Consider the following 24,866-nt stretch of genomic DNA (forward strand, 5'->3'; position numbering starts at 1 on the left):
AATGAGTTTATGGCTGCAGACAAATACTCTAAGTGATAAAGTTGTCTTGTTAAAACCAAAACTCACTGCCTAGTGGATTCCAACTCATAACAACTCTATAGCATGGAGTAGAACTGTACCTGTGGGTTTCCATGACTGTAAACCATTCCCGGAGTAGAAAACCTCATTTTACTCCCTTTAGTTTCAAACTTCTGACCTTGTTATTAGCAGCCCCAGGTGTAACCCACAAAACCACTAGGGTTCCTTGTCTTCTTAGGGTCCTTTTAAAAAGACAGGCCCAACAGTGAATTTTGTGGAGGTTGACTGGGCCAGTTAAATTCAAGGCAGAGAGACCAGTTTAGAAAGTTATGGTAACTATTTTTTAATTTAGTCCAAAGGTTACACTCACTAGTTTTCACTAAGGATCCAAGATAATCTTTGAGGCTTAATATGAAGAGTTTACAGAAAATTCAAAACTGCACGTGGTGAAGAAACTTTTCCATCACAGGAAACTTTCCCATCACCTCTCATTGTTAGAAGGTAGCAATTTCAGAAAACCTTACTCCATCCACCCTACAGCCTGACCTGCATCTTCAGACGTTGTCTTGTTACCTTTGGAACTCTGTGTAGGGTTTCTGAGACTTAAAATCCTTACAGGAACAGGGTAGCCTTATCTTCCCCCAAGGAGAAGTTGGTGGATTCGAACCACTAATCTTTCCCCACTAGGCTCCTTTCCTGCAAATTGAAAAAGAACACGATTTGAGCCCCTTGAGGATGCCAACATTTTTGTAAATAGAAGAGCATGGATTCTTCAGGGAAGGGTTAGAGAGATGGAAAGACCACCTCAGAAGCTTATAGACCTAGATCAAGGATATGCCCTAGAAGGAATAGCTTCACATTTTGGCCTTTTTGTTGAATGACATGGTGTTATTCTGGGTTGACTAGAGAAACAAATCCAGAGACATGCATATATACATATGAGAGAGTAATTGTATATTAAGAAAACATCCCAGCCCAATCCAGATCAAGTCCATAGTCCAATATTAACCCATATATCTGATATTAGTCCATAAATTCTTCTTTAGACTCATGCAGCTAGGCAATGATGTGGAATGCAGGAAAAGATCCAGTGGCAGTGGGAGCATTTCTGTGCTGGTGTGGATCTCCATGTGGCTCCTCCAGCTCCAGGGTTCTGGCCCCATCAGTGTGTCTCCATGTGGCTTCTCAACAGGAATGTATAGCAGAGAGCGTGGGTCCAGCCTCCAGTAAGGAAGACCGGAGTTTCCAGAATTCTCAGGAAAAGGCCATGCGATTGACAGGCTAGACTCCACTCCTTCACTCAAGTTGGCAGGAAATTAATAACTGCCACAGACATGTTCTATGATTTTTGTAGCAATACATTTAGACTCACCTGCATGTAGTTTTCTTTTTTTAATTAAAAGATCATTTTATTGGGGGCTCTTAGAGCTCTTACAACAACCCATACATCAATTATATCAAGCATATTTGTACATATGTTACCATCATTATTTTCAAAACATTTACTTTCTATTGAGCCCTTCTTTCCCCACCCCCGTGACCCTTTGATACATTATAAATGATGGTTATTTTCATATCTTACACCGACTGCTGTTTCCCTTCTTCCATGGTTTCTGTTATTCGTCCCCCTGGAGTGTGTGTGTGTGTGTGTGGTTATGTGTCGATCATTGCCATTGATTTCCTCCTTCCTCCCTCCCATACCCCCTCTCCCCTTCCCCATACCTTCCTGCTATAGCTACTCCCATTCCTGTTCCTGGATTCTGTGTGTCATAGATCTTATTTCTTATCTGTACCTGTGCACATGTGCCTTCATATAGTTCTTGATTGTCTATCACATGCCTAGAACCATTCTACAGTAGGGGGATCAAAAGTAAAGAAAACTAGAAAGTTCACTGCCATTATAAAGGCGTGATGCAGGAATGGGAGATAGGATAATAAATACATAAACAAATGCAGGATATCTATTGTGACAATAAACATAAGAAAAAAGTTAAAATCAGCGATAGTAAGTGGGGCTGGAGAGAGGGTGTTCAGGAAAGAAATCGTCTGATAATGTGACATTGGTGCAGAGACCCAAAGGAGGATGGGAAGCGGGTATTACAGATATATGTGGGAAGGACATTTCTGGAGAGAGAATACCAAGTGAAGTACCCTACCCAGTGAGCAGGCTTGGCATGTGTGAAGGTGAGCAAGTCCCAGGTGGTCATACAAAAGATGGGGGATGCAAATGGTGGGAGATGTGGCCAGAGGTGGAGCTTGTGGTGATGGGCTAGACCTGGCTGGCTGTTGTCCAGAATGGCTGTGTGGGTTTGTTCTGCTCATTGGAAGGTGTATGCTCATACACATCTCTGAACCTGCAATTTTGTATAATGGTACAAGAGCCTTATAGGCCATAAGGCAATGAGTTTAGAATTTACTCTGCGATGGGAAGCCATTGCAGGACGATAAGCTACTCTTTCCCATTGATGCCATCAGTCTGTTGGCAAGCAGAGGATAAGAGGGCACTAGCAGAAACAGAGAGACCGAGGAGGAGTCTGTTGTTATCCTGAAGAAGGAGGCCTGGAGCAGGGTTGTGTTGAGATACGGTTGAGCTTGGTGAATAGTTTGAAGGGAGAACTGACAGCATGGTCTGAATGTGAGGTGTGAGAGGATGGGAGACACAAATGATTGCTGGTGTTTTGAACTGAGCAGATGAAAGGCTGCAGTTTTCATAATAGCCAATTCAGCTCACTGCCACGGAGTCCATTCTGACTCAGAGTGACCCTATGGCAAGAGTAGAACTGGCTCTGTGGGTTTCTGAGACTAAAACTCTTTATGGGGGTAGAACACCTCATCTTTCCCCCACGGAGCAAGCAGTGCTTGCAGGCCTTTTACACTAAGCCACAGGGGGTGGGGGTGGGGGAGCAGGGGTGAGACTCATCCATAAGGAGGCTTCCCTGCTGGGGAACAAGAACCAACCTGGTGGCTGGTTGGCCATTGCCATGCCAGTAGGGAAGGAGTCGATCTAGCTCGGTGGGTAGTGGGTGAAGAAGGTGGCATGAAGAGAAAGGAAGGCATTAGACTTGGGCACGTGGCTTGAAGCTTGCAGCTAACCATTAGCATAAGCCATTGCCCACTCATTTTGCAATGTGTTGTTGCCAGATAATGTGTGCTTTGAGGAAACAGCGACCATTCGTGCCTTCCACCAGCACTTGTGGAGCATCCACTGGCTGCATGGCACACCTCTGTGCCTCATGCAAAGCATCGATCCCTTAGATCAGTGGTTCTCCCCCTTCCTAATACAGCTCCCCATGTTGTGGTGATCCTCCAACTATAAAATTATTTTCCTTGCCTACTTCATAACTGTAATTTTGCTACTGTTATGAATCCGGTGACCCCTGTGGAAGGGTCATTTGACCCCCAAAAGGGTCGCGACCCACAGGTTGAGAACCGCTGCCTTAGTGAGCGAACCCTCCATTTTCAGGCATCGTTTTTGTTTCATTGTAAGTTTTTAATAGCTCACATAGCTCATGTTTTCAAGGTTTCTCACAATAAAGTGTGTAGACAGGAATACTTTCCCTGACTTTTAAAAAAGATAAACGCTTCTACGTTGCTTTGTAACCCTTTGTAAAAGAGAGCTCAGCTCTGTCAGTTGCACAACTGAATTCAATTTATCTCAACACACAGGGGGCTTTGTGGGCGTTTCTAGATTCTGTTGTCTAACGCTCTAGTTTCTTCTATTCTTCAAGCACTCCAACCACAAGCATTTGATTAGTCAATTTATTGTTCCTTCACATTCCATTATTTGAATATAAAGCTCAGGGCGAAATACTTGAGTGCATTTTCATCTTCGAACTGTAAGATTTAAGACATGATCAAACTCTGAATTAAGATTTCAGTCAGTTGCAGTTTGGCACACACCGTTTGTGCATGCCCAGAGTCCCTCTGCCTTTCTGCAAATCTTGCTCTGCGGGGATTACGTATTTCAGTGGCCATCTTTTTGATTGGGTGCCCGATGTCATAACTGCGGCACAGAGTTTGGCTCCCCTGCATCTTGAGAAGAGTAAGACTTTTTTTTTTTTTTTTTAATATGATGACACAGGGCTATAAAAGCCACCAAGGAAGGGCTGGAGATACTAGTCCCGCCTCGCTTCCTTGATAACCGCTGGAGCCCAAGTGTCAGCAACTTTAAATGTAAACAAAGGGGAGCTGTCAGTGTGACCGTGACAGCGGGGGCTGGGGGGCTGGGGCGGGGGGGGGCGGCTCCCGGAGGCCGTTAAGGAGGTGCAGAAGGAGAAGCCTTGGAGGCTGAAGGGGGAGGTTCAGCTTCTTGGAGCTCTCAGGTAAAAAACCTGCGGAGCCAGCCAGGGAGTGCTTCTGCCAGACACCCGAGAAACAGAAACCTACGTACTCCAAATAGAGTCTCCTCTTGATTTTACATATCGATTTCATTTTATTAGTTCCGCTTTACTCCAACGCCGTCCTTTCCCTCGCTCAGCACACCGCGCACCACCCCTTCCCGCGCCGGCTCCCCCCTTTGCTGGCCCAGACTTCCCCTGGCTCACTCAAGTCCCCTCCTGCGCCCGCCCCGTCGCCAGTTCGCACCCTCCTCTCGGCGCTCCCTCGCTTCCCGGGGAGGGGCCGGTCACCGCACACACCGGGCCTCCTCGGTCTGGCTGTGGAGCGCCCCTCCCCGACCCGGGCACCCCGAGGCCCTGCCCGCGCCACCCCTGGCGTGTCGTGCACCGGCCCGCGTGCCACCGCCGTGGCCGCCCGGGTGGCCCCGTCTCCGAGTCGCCCCCGCCCCCGGGCCCCGCTCCGCCCCCGGCCGCCGCTCCCCGATTGGCCACCCGCCCCGGCCACCCCCTCCCCACCCCCACCCCGGGCGCCTCTCCTCCCCCTTCGTCCAATGGGCACCGCCACCTGGTCCCAAAACTCCCCCGAGGGGCCCGCGGGGCTCGGCCACCTCCAGGTCCCGCGGGGTGGCGGTGCGGGCCGCGGCGAGCGGGGCGCCGGGCTGGGAGGGCACGGCGGGCGGGCGGGGAGGGGACGGCGCAGGAGGAGGAGCAAAGGTGTTGGAGAGCAAACTTCTCAAGGGAACAGGAAACCTGCCGGGGACGCGGCGGCCGCGGCTCCTCGGCGGCCGGGCGGTGCACGTCGCGCGTGGCTGAGGCTCCGGCTCCGGCTCCGGCTCCGCTCCCGCCGGCTCCCGGGCCGGGCAGCGCCGCGCGCACGCTCCGTCCCCCCGCTGCGCGCTCGCCGCCCCGCGCCCCGCTGCGCTTCAGCCTCGGCGGCGCCCGGCGAAGGGCGCAGGGAAGCGGAGGGACGTCCGTCCGCGCTGGAGCATGAGGCAGCATGTCCGATAAAATGTCCAGCTTCCTCTACATCGGGGACATCGTGTCCCTGTACGCGGAGGGCTCCGTCAACGGCTTCATCAGCACCCTGGGGTAAGCGCGCTCGCCCTCCCGGAGCTCCGAACCCATCCACGTCCCCTCCTCGTGCCGCCGCGTCGCCCGGCCCCTTGCCGCCCAGCGTGGCCACGCCGGGCCGGGTCTGTGCCCGCGGACAGCGCCGGGCGCTCGGCTCGCTTGCAGGAAGCAAGCAACTTCTTACTCTCACATTCAGAGACACTTCAGAAAAGGAGGAAGTGATTCAAAAGCCCCAAGACAGGCCTGGCAAAGAAGTAGCTGGCGTCTCCAGGGGTTGTTTTCATTAAAAAGGGGGATTTGTTTTCCCTGCAAAGTAAAACGAAGCAATCCCAACCCCTTTCCTCATCTTTTTCTCGAGAGCTGTCTCAGTCCTGTGTCTCAGCCACTCGGTCCAAAGAGCAGCCAGTACCAGTCCGTGGCCTTGGGCATGAACCTCAAGCTTAGGAGTGTGGCATTTTCCTGCGTGCGGAGCTCACTGTCTCTTATTCGTTGAAGTAATTTCCTTTGGGCCTTGCCAACCGGAGACTCGCCTTGCTGTTGGGGGCAGCCTGGGGGTGTCTGCAGCGCTGTGACCAGAGGAGGTCTCTGCCAGCCTGCGGGGGTTCTAGAATTCTGACCTGCTTTCTCCCTTCCCAGGTCTTGGCCCACTGAAATGCTGACCTTCCCCTGGAAGTCAGCCAAGCGTAATGTACGGTTCTTGAGATTCGAGATTGATTTAGGAATGGGATAGATATAGTTAAACGGGACTTACTCGAAGGCCAGTATTTCTTAAATCTGTCTTGATTATGAATACAAGCTCACACCTTAAATGTACTCTGCAACTATATTTTGCTACACAGGTTTGTGGTTTTTTTAAAAATTGATACTTCTGCCGAGTTTGAGAGATTTTAGGCTCTGGAACTGGTATTTCGCTGTCTGGCTGTTGCGTTTTAGGCCATATGAAATGTCCTGCCTGGGTCATGACTTTGAGACATGTTGTAACGGAGTGCTTCCTACTCAGTCCTGGGATGTGGAAGTCACCAGTACTTCCAGACTCCTGTTATTTGTGCATTTCTACCAGTAGGTGAGGGAACCAACGGAGATTTAATTTAATCCCTGCACAATCAATAATATTTACCTATGAAGCTGAAGCATGGACGAAAAAAAGTACGGGTGGCAAGCACTGATGTTGGGTTTGTAAATCAGAAACTTCCATGGCTTTTGAAAGAATTACAAGCACAATTGAGTTTTGGCCTGCCAGCAACGTTTTGTAGATGAACTCAGCTCTTAAATGCTTCGTGTCCCGCATGTGGAAATTAAGCATGGAAGACTTTAGGACCAGAATGCCTAGGGTTCAGTCCTGTCTTCCCCCACTAACACATTAAGATTCTAGTGAGTTACACAAACCTCTCCATGCTTCCACCTCCTCTGGTCTGAAATGGGAGTGCTAGTGGATTCTACTTAGGGTTGTGGTGTTAATGCATAGCAAGTGTTTAGCACAGTGCCTGGCACATCATGCACACGTATGTAAGTATTAACTGTTATAGTAATTGCCACTACTGTGAGCAGTCATTATTTTTGTGGAGAAAATGATAAAAGGATTAGAAATAGAGTATAAAATCCATGCAAACGAAAGGCCATATTTTATAAGGTCCTGTTCAGCAATGGAATGGGTAAGCACAATATAAAAGAATTAGTAGCAGGGCAATGGAGGGTAAATCAGGAAATGAATATTTGGAAGTTGTGGAGTCGTTCACTACTCAGTTTAGAGATCAGGAAACTACCCCCTGGGAAATAATGTGCTGTGCCCCCAGAAACAGAGGCAACGCGTGCCACAGGCTGGAGCCCCAATCCCATCTCCAGGTTCCCAGCCAAGTGTGCTTTCCTTTGCCTGCATATCTTAATCTTTAGGTCTTGAGAAAATCAGCTTGAATAACATTTAGCATAGTTTATGTATTTTTATAAATAACTTATTTGCATTCACTGTTTCTTATTAGCATTTTATAAACTGACTTTCCTTAGAATCTATCGATGCGGCATATTATTTTGCTGCTAATGGGTTGGATGTTGTTGCAGATAATGTGACAAGACTTTTGGGTAGCTGGATTCTGAGATGATGAATGATCTTTAGAAATACTACCACTAGTGAAGCTTGGCTGATGTTCTTTCTCTAAGGCAGACTGCCCCGAGGTTCAGGTAATTTTACATTAGACCGTTAGAGCCCTTTCTTTACTTAATTCAGGACCTCTTTTTGGAACCCACCACAAGACAGTTACCGGTGAAAGACATGATGTGCTGCAGTACAATTCCTAGTCTTCACTGAAGAATCTGCAGCAGTTAATCAAGCAAAATGGTAAAATTAAAATTTTATATCTCACTTGACAAAGTAATGACATTATTACATCTGTGGGACATAAAAATGTAGCACTTTAATTCTTTAAACTCAGACAGCTCGGAAAGTGTGCTCTTTTTCACATAAAAATAAAACAGAAACTATTAATAATTTTATTAATGGGCAGTTTCAATCTCTGCTGTGTGCAATATGCAAATAATGTTGATGAAAATTTAAAAAACTAAGTTACTTTCAGAAAACATCTGCAACATTCTTTTTAAAAGGCTCTTATAATTCTTAAAGTAATCATTTCCTATTCTACATATTGAATTAAAAAGTTATATAAGAGGAGGAGTCAGGTGATGCCAGTTATCAGACAAGATTATGTCTGGGGTCTTAAAGGGTTTGCCTAAAACAAATGACCGTCTAAGGGAGCCATCAAACCAGTCAGGGCCAAAGAAAGTACATCAACCTAAGTGTGATCAAAGGATTTTTAACAAAATCCACGATCAGGGGAGGGGACATATTAGAATTTAAATTTTAAGCACTAGGTTTGCAAAAGGCTATGGTTTACAGTGAGAGTGCTAAATCCATTTTGAGTCTCTCCATAAATTCAGCCTTCACTGAGTTCTTACAGGCAGAGTGTGTTTGAAAGTAGATTGCCACTGACATCCCAGGGAGGGGTAGCCTTGTTTCCAGGAACTTGCCTGTGGGTGTCCTTGATGGAAACTGGGATACTAGAGTCTCATAGCCATGAACCATACCCCAAACAAGGTGGTCAGAGGGTCTTGAACCAATCTCGTTAGCTTTTGGCAGTGGTGTGCCTATCCTAATCATGGTCTCTTTATTGTTTCCATGTACTGCCTTTCGCTGTGATAAATCGATTGCCAATCATTGTTTTGATGAGAAGTTTCCTTGGTTCCAAGCTTTATATTTAGCTTCATGGCTGTGACTACTTTGGATACCATTACAACCTTATGCTGACAGCCTCCCTCATTTAGATGATTTTTCCCCCTTTGTCTAGTTTTTGTCTTATTTAAGACTTAATAAAGGATCTCTTAAAAAACACACACATACCAGAGAGAAAAGGAAGCTTGAGAAGATGATTTGTTTTCCTGACCTTAAGTCTTGCATGTGCCAAGACACGAGGATCTGCCCGCAGCCACTTGCAGTGCGCTGTGATTTCTCTGCTCCTTCAGCCATCGGGTGTGTATTTCTGTGGGAGTTCTCAGATAAGGAGCTAAAACTGAGTTATGACCTTAATTACCCAACCAGGCTATTTTATCAGAGCTTAAAGTGACAGTATTCTCTGGGTACTCTTTTTAAAAAAAATTAAGTTTTAGGGTTATGTAATTTATATGCCATACAACTCAATACTTTAAATGTATTAAAAAGAGTTGTCCAGTTATCCCTGCAATCAATTTTAGAACACATTCTTCATTCTTAGACTACTTATTATTAGCTCTGTAGAGTGATTTTTATTCACAGGCTGGTAGTTTTGAAAGTTAGGGATTCTGTATATAGAATAATTTTCTAAAAGTTGGAGATGTAAAGTTTCAGTGCTTGAGAAAATATCCCACTTAATTTCTTAATGACTTAATTAAGTCAATGGGATATAATCATCTGACTTGCCTATTCCAAGAAATCAGGACCTTTTGAAATGATTAATACATTCATTCTGCTTAAAAAAAAAAAGATCTCTGAACAGCTATTTATTTATTTATTTATTTTTTAACGGCCATGATTCATTCCAATGGATCATGAAACCACACATTGTCAGGTAAAGTAGCATCATCTCCTCCGTTAACTTAAAGTATCACTGGTACATCTTTTAGTTTGCAAGTTAGGTTCAGTGCTATCAATTTGTGAAGCAGCATGTTAGTTATAGTTTCTCCTTATATTATTGTAGGGTTATTATTTATATACTCTGTGTACTGAAAACAGATAGCAAATTTGTAGTTGAATTTCCTTACTCTTCCAGTGCTGTCACTTAACTGTTGGACTGTCAACTGCAAGGTCCATGGTTCAAACCCACCAGTTACTCCGAAGGAGAAAGATGAGGCTATCTGTTCTGTAAGGATTTATAGCCTTAGAAACCCTTCAGGGTTGCTGTGATTTGGAATTGACTAGATGGCAGTGGGGTGGTTGCTTGGTTGGATGGTAAGTTGGAGGTTTGCTGCTAATGGTTCATACCATTTTTTCTCTTAAAGAAAAAAAACCCAAACTCATTCCTATCGAGTCAATTCTAATTCATAGAAACCCTTTAGGATCAGATAGAAGTGTCCCTGTGAGTTTCCCGCACTGAGTAGAAAGCCTCATTTTTCTCCCATGGAACAGCGAATGGTTTCAAACTGCTGACATTGCAAGTTGCAGCCCAATGCACACCTCTAGGTCACCAAGCTTCAACTTCTGGAAGATAAAAGGAGCGTACAGTTGTTTCTTCTTCACTTTCCGCCCCCCCCACTTCACTAGGGGGCATTATAAAAATGAATGAGAGAAACAAAAGACCCTGATTTATTTTAGATAAATATTATATATATATATATCAAAATCTATAGGCTAGGAAGATTATATAGCTATATAGATAGGAAAATTCAGATTATACATATATTTTTGCATCCCTTTTATCTTTCCAAAACCCCTATGAATTATACATGGCAATCAGAGAGGTGGATTGACAATATTGGCCTTGTATCTATTCATCCAAAATGATTTGTCCCACTGTCACATAAACCAGTGCTGAAAATTCAATTTACTCTTAGCTCTTCATTCACTTGACACTTTTGGTCGTGTGAGTTCATTTTCCGAATTCCCTTTAGGAAGGCAATGAATGAGAACTCCCCAGCATTCCAAGGGAATGCGTACAAGGCCATTTCTATCATAACACTTACTGTGTGAGTGAATTTTGGAGGCTCTTCCCTGGTATTCTTTGGCATTTAGGGTTCCATAAGAAGGCAGAGCATTTTTCAGCCGACAAAATCACACAGCTTGACTCTATGTGAGTTTAGTAGACCTTTCTGGAAGTCCCTTTGGACCAAGGATGTGGAGAATTTCCTTAGGCTCTGTGACCGAGCTTTTCAAGCTGAGTTCTCTGCCTGCTTCTTCCATCTCTAGAATCAGAGAAGCTTTGTTTCTGGAAAATTTGAATGCCCCAGTTGCACAGATTTGCATTTCTTCCTCTTTCCAGGGTTGTCCTTTAACCAGCACTATCTGATGTTTCTGAGGCCCGAATTGTTGCAAACTGAGGCACAGGATTGTTCCTCCCGGCTTGTGTGCTAGAGGAGGCTGGGCTCGTGTTTTCTAGTCTGCTTTTTCATGTGAAGCTCTATATAGACAATCTCCATCTTGACTTAGGAAAAACTGCCTTAAATCCTACTGGAGGAAGATGGTGAAGATATTTTAAATAAACGTTCGTTCTATGGGCACATTTTAGGGTTATAGTTTATATTTTCAGAAGGGAAGGAGAGAAAGTTTTTGAAATGCTACACTTTTAAATGCAGTATAATTTGCACCCCTTCCTTCCATTTTTTTGTATACTGGGATTTATTTCCTTTGTCACTTGGCATTTCATATTTCTGGGTATAGTAATTTGGGTATCTGGGTATAATAATATTTCTGGGTATAGACATCATGGAGCGAGGCGTGAACCTAGCAGAATTGCTGGGATGGGTAGGACAGTAAAATCAGTGAAAACTATCATTCTCCAATGACTGTATTGGGCATGGTTGAGGGGTGAATAACTGACTAGTGTTTGTACAGCTGTGTGTTTGTTCAACAGATTGTTGCCTTTGGCTTGAAGTTTCCTTTTAGGGATTACAAAGTACCAGTGCTCACTGTTAAGGTCTCTGAAAGTGTTAAGTGACCATCAATTGCTACAGTGACCTTAGAGCATCATAATAGTCTCTGAGCCAAAGTAACAACAGATTGGGTCCCTTTTGATTACCTACTGTGAGATTTTGTTCAACTCAATGACTTTTTCAATGCCTTTGTTTTCACATTCAATGAATGAGAGATGTGGGTTATACAGTTTATAATCTTGGCTTATTTCTGTAGATGAACAACACTGAAATTTTATTGATTCCAATTATAGTCCCTTGGATTTTCCCTACTAATTTTTTCCCCAAATAACATTTTGGATTCTTAAATGTTTGCACACATGATTGATTATCATCTTTTACTTGTTTACTTATGTTGTTATTATAGTTTAGGAATCTTACTGTTACTAAGACTGTTTGATGAATATTTAGAGTTGTATATGGAACAAGGAGTGGATACGGTAAACCTCTATTTTTGCATAGCTTGTAACTTATATTTAATATCTTCCAATAGAGCCTTTCCAACTAATAGCCATTAGTTCTGGCCATAACTAGCCATATAAGCTTATTTTGCCTTGATAATGTGGTAAATTATCTCAAATCTGAGTGGACATGTGTGTATGTTTGGTGTGGAAGAGGAAGATAATGTAGTCTTCAATGCTGAGTTGTTTTGGAAGTTCCAAGGCTGAGCAACGTAAACTGTTATGAAACTTGAAATCAGCTTGGGAAGCAAGAGAGCTTCTGAAGTGAACATAAAGACTATTTTAAGTAGAAAGGCAGAGTATTTCTTTAACCTGGAAGTGATGGCATAAACAGTACTTCATTTGTAGCCCAGTGCTCTTGAACGGATGCAGTCATTGGCTGAGGAGATGCTACCAGAACCAACCCGAATGAAAAAAAGTTGAGCAAAGTGGAAGGAAAACTAGAAAAAGAAAAATTGTGTGTTGAAGTCCTGGAATTGGGATACTGGGAAGAGGTGTGGTGAACCCTTTCAGGAAGCTGATATAGGAGACTGGGTTACTGCCAGGACTATGGAAACCAACTCACAGTCAAAGCAGGACGGTCGCTGGCATCTCTGAGTGGGCCACTGCACTTTCCAAAGGACCAGTTCGGAGAATCGTGTGCCATGTACCATGCCTGCTGCCCTCATTTTCTCTGAGGGAGGTTCCGTTGCTAGCAGAGTCTCCGCTCATCATTTTTCCTGTTCTTGTCTCCACACATTTTACAAAATTTCATCCATTCTCATTTTACCTCACTGGGCTATGACTCAATTGTGGAGAACTGGTTGGAAACTACATTTTCACCCATTCTGGCAGAGAACAACTTTCACTCTTCCAGTGTCCTCCAGTGCTTGGCTTTGATGGAATTGAATTTAGAGACAACTGCCTGGCTTTGTTCTAGGTTTAATAGAGTTCTTCAACACACCTCCCCTCACTCCTTCCCAATTGTGTTTTCTGTTTGGAACTGGTCTCATACAGATAGTAGGTAGGACCCATACAGAAAATAAACAGAACATTCTACATTCAACGTTTTCAATGTAAAATGATAAGCACACGGAATGCCATATATAAATATAAGAGAAGTAACAGCAGACTTTTATGGCAAATTTATGGTATAATATAAAGGTGAATATTACCCTTTGTATATCAGACCTTGGTAATGGATCACAAGATTATAATAACAGAAGCAACGCTTCAATGATCTTTTATTCGTTTAACAAAAAAAACCTATACCTTTGCAAATGCATTGATGCTTGCTTGTGTGTGTGCCTACCTAGCTATGTACTTCAATGTTGACTTAGGTGAGACCTTCTCATATGGAAAATTATATACATGTTGAATAATGAAAGAAACATTTTATAAAGCAGCAATGTTTTCACCACTCTTTGACCTCAAGTTCCCAAACCAACCCACTGCCATCGAGTTGATTCTGATTCATACTGATCCTCTCTGGGGTTTCTTAGGCTGCAAATCTCTACAGGAGCAGATAGCCTCATCTTTTTCCAAAGGAGTGACTGGGGGATTTAAAATGCCAACCTTGTGGTTAGCACCCCAAAACATAACCCACTGCACCATCATGGCTCCTGTCTACCATTCAACCATCACCATATACTTTTTGTTTGTTCCTGCACGAATTTTAGCAGAATTTATATTGCTTTCACAGTGAATTTTTTCAAACTGACGTGCTAGCATTCTTTGTGTCTCAAACCAGATTCTACTCAGACATGTTATAACAATTTAGTGCAAATCCATTTGGTGATTAATTATTTTGAAATCTTTGCATAGTCCCCCCCCCCCCCCCACCTCACAATGCATGCTTCCCATGAACTTTTTGAAGACCTCTCTCATGTTTACTTTGCTTAGACATCTATTATTTTTTATAGTCAGGAAAGTTAAGTAAAATGAAAGTGATGGTTCTAAAGATTTTTCAGTTTTCTCCTACTGTTAAGCAAACATTTATTTTTAAAATGCTTAAATAAAGCATTTGCCTGGTCATGGTCAGTGGAGGGAAACCACAACTAGGAAACTGCATGTTCATGAAATAGAAGGTCCTAGCTTACCATCATGGAGTTTGTTCTTGGCTACTACTGGTGTTTTAAAATTTATTATGAAGAAATATTTGTCTGACCAGTACGAATGAGCACTTTTAGGTTGTTGACACAACTCATGCAGTAACTTTGTATTCTGTTTTATTTTAGAAGTCTGCTTGACATATGAGAAATACACATTTTAGTCTATAACTGCCTTGCTCATTAGTAATCTCAGCACGAAGGACGAGGCCTCATTTGTCTGAACGTTCAGCCACTTTCTGTAGGCATTGGTTTGTTAGGAGAGTTGAAGTGCATTACATGTTTTTAAAATATCTTTGCGGTGTATGTCTTAGCTCTGTTAAAATTCAAATCAGAAATCCACTAACAATGACTATTATACAGTTTATGCCAAAATACACATTCTAATCTGTAACCTTGAATTCGGAACAATTCATTATCAGATTTTTCAGGAAGAAAATGAATACTGAAGCTGAAGCAAGTGCACACATTATGAGTTATGTCCATGTAACTTCCCTGATGATGCTGTTTACCTTGAGCGCATTGCAGATTAACTCATTCGTTGATCCAGCAGCTATTTATATTATACTGGGGATACCAGGGTGAAGAGACCCTGTTAACCGATTTTTAATTATTATCTCAAACACGTAATCTTCTTTGGAGAATTTGTAGAATGACCTTTGACTATGGTCGATGGGAGACATCAGTACATTTGACACCTCGTCTGCTTTCAGGGCTATAAGAGGCACAAGACCAGGAACTGGATCGTAAACCGTGCATGCTGCGTCACCCTGCATGGGGTCGCTGTGGAGGGAGAATCAGCTCCATAGCATACAACAGCAGCAGCAGCAGCAGCAGCGTGCCCAGTGCTTCCCACCGTTCCTGATACATGGGAGTGTCTAATACATTAAATCAGTGACGTACTGTGTAGGGATGGAAAGAAGAGTGGGACTGAATAACCATAGCATAAGGGGATTCTTTCTAAATGCCAAGAGATAAAGACAGAATCGCAGGCAGTCAGAGGAAGGCTCTCTCTGGGATGACCCGTGAAGGACTTTGTGGGGACGGTGGGAGTGAGGCTGTACTTTGCAGTGTGGTTATACCTCTGCTGATGCTGTGGACTCAGCACTGGACTGCCAGCCCCAGGGTTAGTGGTCACAAACCACCAGGTGTTCTGTGGGAGAAAGAAGAGTCTGTCTGTTCCCTTCAAGATTGACAGCCTTGGAAACCTTTGATCTGATTTGGGTTTGGGGGTTGAAGGATAATTAGGATATATATTCTTGTATTTTTTCCTTGCCTTAAAAAACTTGGTGAAATTTTAATATCATTTTTAATCACTTCAAAAACAGAAGTGAATAATTTGATATTATTGAAATGTGTAAAACATCTCAGTGTGCAAAACAGAGGAAATAATCCGAAGAACAGACTTTATATTTTTCAAATACAAGAGGTTTACATTTGGAGCGGATCCTCTCAGTGCATTCAGAGAAGCTTCCGTTCTTGTCATTTGTATGGAACTTGGTGAGACAGGTGACAATGAGGCTGGCTCAGCCAAGAAGAAAGTGTGCAATCCTGTGGGCGAATGAATGTGTGTATCCAGCACCCTTGGGCGTAATGATTGTACTCCTTCTTCTCAGCTCTTCCAAGCCCTGCTACAACGTAGATTTTCTTTATGAATAATGAACCCGTTTAGAGTGCTGTAAACAACAACCTGGCAAAGGATGCCCGGAGAAGTAATAACAAGGGCACCTTTTCATCTAAAATAGTTCTTAACATTTTGCCTCAGAAGCACACGACTGACTGTTCAGGATACCCAAGCGTTCCAACCTGGTGTACTACAGCCTGTCTGGTATATAGGGGATCCACCGTCCATTTATCCTTTTATTCCCTTTTTACCACTGATCAAGATCATAGATAGATTGCCATGAATATAGAGGAAGAATGAGGAGGGAGCAAAGCATCATCTAAATTTATATCTAAATTCTGAGAAGTCAGGCATGTGTGATTGAGGGCTTGTCTGTTCTGCAGGGCTTTGAACCAATGCTGTAATATCATAGAAGTCAGACTGTGCAAATGACGAAAAGCTGGACGACTGTTGTTGCTAGGTGCCATGGCGACGGCTCTGACCCATAGTGACCCCACGCACAACAGAAGGAAACCCTGCCCACTTCTGCGCATTCTGACTGTCGTTTCTATGCGGGAGTCACGGGGTCGGGGCCGGCCCTTGTTCGTTTTCACTGCGCCTCTACCGAGCATGATGACCTTTCCCAGGGACTGGTTTCAGACGAAGTCTCCCCATCTTGTTTCTAGGGAGCACTCTGCTGTCCTTCCTCTGAGACAGCCCATGGTACTTTCAATATTCTCCTCCAGCACCACAATTCAACACACGGATTCTCCTTTGGTTTTACATATTTAATGTGGACTACTACTATCTATCAGTTATTCAAGAGAATTCCTCAAACGAGTTTTAGAGAAAATGTAGGTATTTTTTTTCGAATGAACTAGTTTTTGAATATGTAGTCTTTTGAGACTTTCTTTTAGTTCTCTGTGGTAGTCATGACTAGGAAATAAACATCACTAAGGGCAGACACTAGTACCTGCCATATATTGTTGAAAACGGGTCTTCTAATTCTGTAAAGAATGGTAGGGATGATCAGAATTCAATATAAGAGTTTACTCCACATGACAGCAACCGAACAAATTAGATGACAAAGTTGTTGTGCTTTATGTGTAAGGATTTCAGAGAAGAAAGGGTTCTCCAACTCGTATCCCAATCCACATGTCGTTAGTTAGTTGCAAACAATACATGTTCTTGAAACGCTTCACAGTCAACAGGTCTCTCTTGTTAACCCAGCTCTCACTATCTGATCTCCCAAGTCAAAACATCTGTGCCTCACCTTGGGTGTCACAGTAGGACGATGTGCTCCGTGTTGTTTTCAAGGACTGACTTCTTGGAAGGAACTCTCTACGTTTCTGAGGTACTTCTGGGTGCACTCCAACCTTTTGCTTAGCAGTGCAGTGGGTTGACCGTTTTCACTGGCCCAAGGACGTCTTCTTCTTTTACAAATAGGATTTTGTTTTGTTGCTGTTGTTTGCAAGGAACAGAAACCATCTTTGGCTAGTTTGAGCAGAGAAGGCAATTTATTGTAAGGCTATTGGAGATGCTCCAAGACAGTGAGCGATGAACTGAATACTCAAGCGCCGGGAGGGCAAGAACCCAGGACTGCTGCGGCAATTTCAAGGGTGGGGCCTTCTCTGCGCCTAACTATTTATACACATGGCGTGACTCTATCAATCCCTATATGCTGTGTCTCTATTCTTAAATTTCAGATGACAGGGTGATGTGATTTGGGCCCCGATTGAATTTGATTAACATTTCTGTCCATGAAGGCAAGTCACAATGCCCAGACCTGGCTTTCAGGAAAATCACTGTGAGCAGAGTTCTGATTTCTGCCGATATCAGGGCCAGTGGGCTGTGCAGGAGAGAGAGAGAGCTATGAGGGCTCAGGCTTCAGTTAATGCCACCAGTTAGTAGGCGATTTATTGTTGCCTCAAAAACAGAACTATGGTGTGGAAATAATAATTATACCCACTCCTTTCCACAAGGTATTTTTAGAAATTTAAAGTAGCAGAGGTAAGGCTTTTTACAAACCATTATACGTCTTTAAGTATGAGAGAGTAAAAAAAGCCCTCACTGCCATCAAGTTGAATGCAATTTACAGTGAGTGACCCTCTGGGGAATGGTAGAACCGCCTCTGTGCGTTTCCAGGACTTCACCTCTTTATGAGAGGAGAAAACCTCATCTTTCTCCTGGGAAGTGGCTCGTAGTTTCGAACTACTGACCTTATCACTAGTTAGCAGCCCAATGTGTAAACCACTATGACACCATCTATCCCAGCATTCACGTGTCTACAGTATGAGTCAGTGTTTCTCGGTGTACTCGTAGAGCTGTGTAGTCATCACTGCAGTCCGTTCAGAGGACTTCCATCACCCCAAGGACACCCTGTACTCATTAGCACGCAGTCCTTACTCCTTTGTTGCCTCCAGCCCTAGCTGAATCCCAATTTGCTTTCTGTCTATGGATTTACCGATTCTAGACATTTCATAAAAATGACATCATACAATATGTGGTCTATCGTGACTGACTTCTTTGAGCATAGTGTTTGCATTCAAGGTTCATCCATGTTGCAGCATGTATTGGCATGTATTCTATTCTACTGGTAGGAAGGGCATGCATCACACGGTGTTTACCTATTCAGGAAGTGGGCAGTGGGCTATTTCTATTTTTGGCTGTCATGAATAATGCTGCTCTAAGTATCCGCGTACACTTTTTTGTAGAACCACTTTTTTGCTTCTCTTTGTTAGTAGTGGACTTGCTGGGTCTAATGTGAACTTAGCTTAAACTTACCCTCGGCATTCACTGCTACCATGACTCTGCCATTTCTTCACCAAGCCACCTTATCACATATACTATAATTTACTGATTACTATTGGCTTTTGTCTGTCTCCTTGGTGTGAATGTGTAATCTTTGACGGTAGGGATTTTTTTTGGTGGGAGTTTTTGGTTTTGTTTTGTTCAATGAACATTCAAAGTGCTTATCTTTAAATATTTATTAAATGAATACTTGTTGAAGTAGTGTACCTATACATATTTTCAAGTCACCAAGTAACAATATTGTGCCCCCTCAAGTAACACAGGCTCTGCGATTGTTCTTATTTATTAAATATTTACAACCTATATGGTAATTCTCCTGAAATGTTGGAAATCATCACTACACTGATAGTGCCATTAAATTTTATTGTAAACTATACTTTTAAACATACGATAAAACTGTGTGCATCCAGGTCAACGTAAGATAAAACTTGGTTACAGTTTAGAAAATTGTAATGCACATAGTATTATTTAGTGGTTTGTATCTTACAGCCTTATTAAAAACAACCTGGCCTGTCCACAAGATTGGTTTTATTTTTATGTGTGCAATGAGTCAGTTGGTAAACATTTTGTGAGCTCATTTCTTAGTTTAGGTCAGCACTTCTGTTAGTGGATAATGTGTAATATACATCTTGGGAGACGTCAGTGCATCAGCTGCTATTGGCAAGAAAACAGTCTCACTGGGAAGAATTAGCTCACATGAAATTCAAAGAGTAGTTGAGGAATTTGTGGAAGAGGACAAAAAATAACTAATAATTTTCCATCTTAAAATTTAGGAATAAATCTTTGAGAAAGAGTAATAGTCACTGAGTCACCTCCCCGAGAAGAATAAACGGTCAGTCTGTTCGTCTTCATCATTGACTTGTATTATAGCTGTTGATGAAGTCTATTACAGGGAGCTGTGGTGATGCAGTGGTTAAGAGCTTGTTGATGGAAAGGTCGGTGGTTTGAACCCACCCAGCACCTCTGGGAGAAAGAGCGACTCTCACAAAGCTCCCAGCCAAGACTACCCAAGGGAGCAGTCAGCCTCAGTCACAGGGAGTCCTCTGGGAATGGACTCCTTAGCAGCCGACAGCAGCAACCACAGATGTGGTGTCTGGTTTTGCCTGGAGCCCATTCCAAAGGAAATACATTTGGCCAATCTCTTGAAGGATTTGAGATTTGCCCATATTGTTATTGATCTGTATTCTTGGACTTCTTACTGGTTACAATGTTCAAATAAGGACTTCATTGAGAGAATGTTTGTATGTAGGACAGAAGTTGTATGAAAACACTCCATAGGTACAAATGACAGAGTTAGAAAGTATGATAATGCCATGATCTATTCCTTTTAGTGCCAACGTGTAGTAGTCCACTGTGATGTATGTTTGAAAATGCTCTCTATCTTTAGAAAGGTAGTTTTGAGGTGAAATAAGGAAAATATTATGAGTTTTGATTTATTTATGTAACACTCAAATTATTCCATTTTATGTGTATCACACCAAGAAAAGACAGTGACTTAAAAAACTATCTACTCAAATCACCACGTACAGCTACATCTCAAAGCCAAACAAAGTTAATGATTTAAGGAATAGTGACTAGTATTTAACTGCAGTGTTCAAGGTCATTGTGAGTACCTGGGATGTAACTACTTAAACATTTGCGTGTCAAGTAGATTTTTGGCTCCGACTCTGTTTTGAAAGAGGGCAATGACAGTCTTGTTTTATTTTTTTTATAATAGGCAGGTAAAGGAAACAAAGGAATATTGTTGTGGACCTAATATTTGTGACTAGAAATGATTTATGTGAAGTGGTATAGTGGGAAATGCGTGGTGTTGCTAACCACAAGGACAGCAGTTTGAACACACCAGCCACAAGATAAAGACGAAGTCATGAACACACCAGCCACAAGATAAAGACGAGGTCATCTGCTCCCGTGAGGACTTGTAGCCTCAGGACATCACATATGCAATTCTACCCTGTCCACGGAGTTGCTGTGAGTTAGAACTGACTTGCTGGCAATGAGCTGAGAGTGAGTAAGTCAAATAAAATCGCACAGTCAATGAGTATTAGCCACTAAAACTTCTACTGATTTCATCCCTCTCCATTAATAACATTTTAATAATAATTGAGAAATAATCCATATTTAACTTTCTCCTTTTATTTACCTGATGAGTTGCGATTTCATAGCTGAGTTCAGATTCTAAATCACCGAGAAAGGTAAGCCTCCTCTTCTCAGAAGTATAACTAAAGCCATTATTATCTGCGAGGGGCGAATCAAATGCTTATTTCCAAAGTCTTAGCTGCTGGAAAATCTCTCAGAAGGTATTTTAAATTATTATCAAGTTGCAAATGTAAGAGAACTTGGTTAACGAGGAAAATCTGAATAAAGAATTACTTAGGTAAATGAGCATGTAGAAATTTCAAGAGGCAGGAACTACTTTGGCAATAGACACCCATAAAGTATACCATAAACATTTTCTAAGGAATAGCTTAACATTTATATGACACTTATGTACACAATTTTTCCCTTCCAAAATAGAAGTGTGGAAATTGCATAGGGATTACTCACCGACCTCTTACAACAGGGAAAGAGAATCAAATGCCACACTCGCCCGAGTCTGATTCCCATGAGGCGTCCGTCAGAAATACCTCCACCTTGCAACTTCCTGTACTTATTCAGACACCAACTCTTCCTCTCGGTCAGGCCTGAAAATCTGTGGCAAGGGCAACACAGAACTCACAGATAATGCTCATGGTGATGGAATTTCACTAGGGAACTTAACAGGTTACAAATCAGTCTCTGATATTATTAAAGATCCAAGTCTTTAGACTGCAGTGACTCCTCGCAGGTGGCAGGCATGTCACTCTCCAGCCCTTGGCCTTTCAGCTAGATTACCTGCCCCTGCTCAGGCAAGTGGTATGAAGCTCCCTTCACACTGATAGGTGTCTAAAGGGCGTCCCACTCTGCAAGTCTACCTCTTGCCTAAAGGCATTGTGGTAGTCACCTAATCTGGTGTCAATTTAAGGATTAAGAGTGTAGGGGTGGAGTCTAGGCTGTCAATCTGGAGATAGCCAAGGAGACTTCTGTGTGGGCATGACCTTCTCCTGAGAATTCTGGGAAATCTGGGATGTCCTCCTTGGAGGCGGAAGACACTTCTCTCTCTCTCTGCTACTCCCTGGGAGACATTGAAGAAGACAAACCACATGGATGCAACCAGACCTCTGAAGCCAGAGAAGCCATAGAGAGACCCCTGCCAGAGCTGAGATCTTACAACGCCACTGGACCCAAAGACTTTCTACCCACTGGCTTGTGATTGTCCTGCATTTGACTTCACTGCATGTGTTTTGTGAGTTGGAACAGGACTTTATAGATTGGTGTCAGACTTATGGCCTTGGACTGGACTGGGTTGGGATGTTTTCTTAATGTTCAAGTCCTCTTGTATATAAACTTCTCCCTTATCTACACATCTGCGTGTCTATGAATTTGTTTGTCTAGTCTCCCCAGACGAACACAGGCATCTAGGGTTACTTGTCCAGTTGGCGGCTCTGTTATGCGAAGCTGCCACCACTACCACTTCTCCCCACAGGGAACTTGGACCTCTCTTGCGCTCATGGCTCTGCATTCTCTGTGGTCATGAGATTCTCTCCTCCCCATCCTGACACGACTCACTTTCTATCTAGCAAAATGGCAAATGGACCAATCCCTGGGTTAGAGCCCTCTGCACCTTATCTGCGTGTTCTCAGTCACTGGGTGGGAGTTACGAAGACTTAGACTAGAAGATGCTACCAGGTAATTTCCCGTAATCGCAGGAAGTTGTAATCATCCAGTGCTCTCCATATCAACTGCATGGTTTAGTTGGGAACTTACATCATTTAAAACCATGCATGTCAGTTTGAGCTTCTACAGGAGAGGTTGCTGGTTATTCCCCAAAGTTCATGTCCCACCTTTTCTAGACTAATAGAAAGATTTGAGTTTGTTGCCTCAAGAATAAAACCCACACCTCCTAGCCCTCCTTGTCGCTAGGTGTGGGCATGGAACTACACTCTGTGGCCAAGCTCCTCCACCCGAAATCCATCTACTTTAAATACGGGCATCCTGAGAAGAAGCCATCTTGGGCCATGTAACTGCAGCTAGGACAAACCTGGACTTGGGAGAGCCTCTAATCCTGGCTCTATTATATTCTAATAAAAGATGGAACTCAACAGGGGGCCAAGGGGCTGACCATGTATTCTCTATTAGACAATGGAAAGCCGTTGAACATGTTAGGAAGATTAGGCAGGGGTAAGGAGAAAGAATGGAAGAAGGCTGAAAATGGCAAGCCTAGGAGGATTCACAATGGTCACTTGAAAGGAGGGAGATAAAGTGGGGATGAAAAAGTAGCTTGTCAGCAGAATCCTTGAAGGAAAAATATGTATGTTTAGCGTTCCACTTTTGACCTAGAAAATATTTATAAATTATAATAGTCACCATTTATTTGGGGGGTTTATTACTTTTAGGAGCCATACAGTTTCTCTCTCATTTGCTTGCATTTGGATCAATTGTCCTTATGCGCAGCAGAACGTTGGTTCTTCAGGGTTCTGAGGTGCAGTCTTCTCTTCAGCCCCACAGGGTACCGCTCTCCCTTCCTGCCCTTTGCACACACTGACCCATTCTGACTCCTCCGATCATCCTAAGGTCCCTCTTGCCTTCTTACCACTGGGCTTTTTTGGATGCATTTCCCCTCTGCCTGGGGGATTTCCCTTCTCACCCTACATCATTCACCTAATTCATACTTACCTATAATCCAGCTCCATGACTCCTCTTCAGGAAGCTTCATCCATCCTCCCAGCTATGTAATATCCCCACAGAGCACATTTCAGAAACATGCTCACAGAGCACATTTCAGAAACTGTGTCACATTGGTACTTTAAATTTTATGATTCTGTAATTATTTGGTTATATTTGCTCTATTTGTTTATTATATTGTATATTTGCTTATATTTGTCTATTTCTATGATTATTTGATTATATTTTCTCCTCCCCCTAGACTTTCAACTTTGTCAGGGCAGAGCCCATGTATGGCTTTCTTCACCAATGTGTTTCCAGTAGCTTGCAGAGTGTGCCATATTCATGGGGATTCAGGAATATGTGCTGCGCCAAGTGGGGGGGAGAGACTCTTCTCAACAAATGATCCTGGAAGAACTGGATCTCTATTTGCAAAAGAATGAAACAGCACTCATACCTCACACCATATACAAAAACCAAACTGAAGTTGTATTAAAGACCTAAGTATAAATGCTATAACTATAAAGAGCATCATTGAAAAAATAGGAACAAGCTTACGGTCCCTAATATTTCCAAACATACTGGAAACCGTCACACTACAGGATATAAAATATAGGACTGGGACTTCTTAAAAATATAACACTTATATTACATCAAAATACTTCAAACGAGTAAACTGAGAACCCATAGATTAGGGAAAAATTGACAATAATATTTCAGATTAAGGGACAATCTCTAAAATCTATAGAAAAGTGCAACATCTTAGTAAGATAAACACAATCTAATAAAAAATGTGCAGAAGACATGAGAAGTTAATTTGCCAAAGATGAACTCCGGGTGGCCAATAGTCATGGAATCATACTTTTGATTCTTAGCTATAAGAGAAATGCAGATGAAAACAATGATGAAATGCTACCTTACACCCGCATTGATAGCAGAAAAATGGAAACAAAACAAAACAAAGCATAAACAACAAATGCTGGAGAGGACGTGGAGCTGTTGGACCACTTATATACTTTTCGTGGGATGGTAAACTGTGTAACCGCTATGGAGAGTAGTGGGGTGCTTCCTAAACAAATGGAAACAGAAATGCCGTATGATTCAGCAATCTCTTTATTCAGTATATATCCTCAAAGAAATAAAGAACAAGACACGAAGAGATATAAACACACTCATGCTTAGTGTGGCACTACCCACAACAGCCAAAAAGATAGAAACTGCCAAAATGCCCATCTGTGGAGGCAGGGAGAGATACACATTGGTTCATACACACAATAGAATTCTATGCATCCATAAAGAACAATAACGAAACTCCCAAACATCTCACGACAGGACAAATTTGGAAGACATTATTCTCAGCAAAGTTCGTTATTTCCATAAGGACAAATACTGTAGGAGACCACTATTATAAAAGAAGAAATCAAGAGAAATGTTTTCACAAAGAGGCAAGCTTTGCAGGTCATGGGGAGCCCAGGGTGAATGGGAAGAAAAGTGGGGGGAGAAAATCAAAAGAGAAATACACACAGGTAGGCACACACACACACACACACACACACACAGAGCACACGGACAAAAATAAATTAAAAAT

At 42.9% G+C, this 24,866-nt stretch overlaps 1 protein-coding gene across 1 annotated transcript in view; it reads left to right on the forward strand.

The window, feature by feature from the left end:
• The first annotated feature begins 5,026 nt into the window (after window positions 1–5,026).
• The window catches only part of ITPR2 (inositol 1,4,5-trisphosphate receptor type 2), a 590,339-nt gene continuing 570,499 nt past the window's right edge, over window positions 5,027–24,866 (forward strand). Inside the window, exon 1 of the mRNA XM_075551968.1 lies at window positions 5,027–5,444. Within this exon, the coding sequence (XP_075408083.1) occupies window positions 5,353–5,444 (92 nt within the window). The 5' untranslated portion in view covers window positions 5,027–5,352. The remainder of the gene's footprint in view (window positions 5,445–24,866) is intronic.

This window comes from Tenrec ecaudatus, chromosome 6 (genome assembly GCF_050624435.1).
Source record: "Tenrec ecaudatus isolate mTenEca1 chromosome 6, mTenEca1.hap1, whole genome shotgun sequence".
NCBI classification, from domain to species: domain Eukaryota; kingdom Metazoa; phylum Chordata; class Mammalia; order Afrosoricida; family Tenrecidae; genus Tenrec; species Tenrec ecaudatus.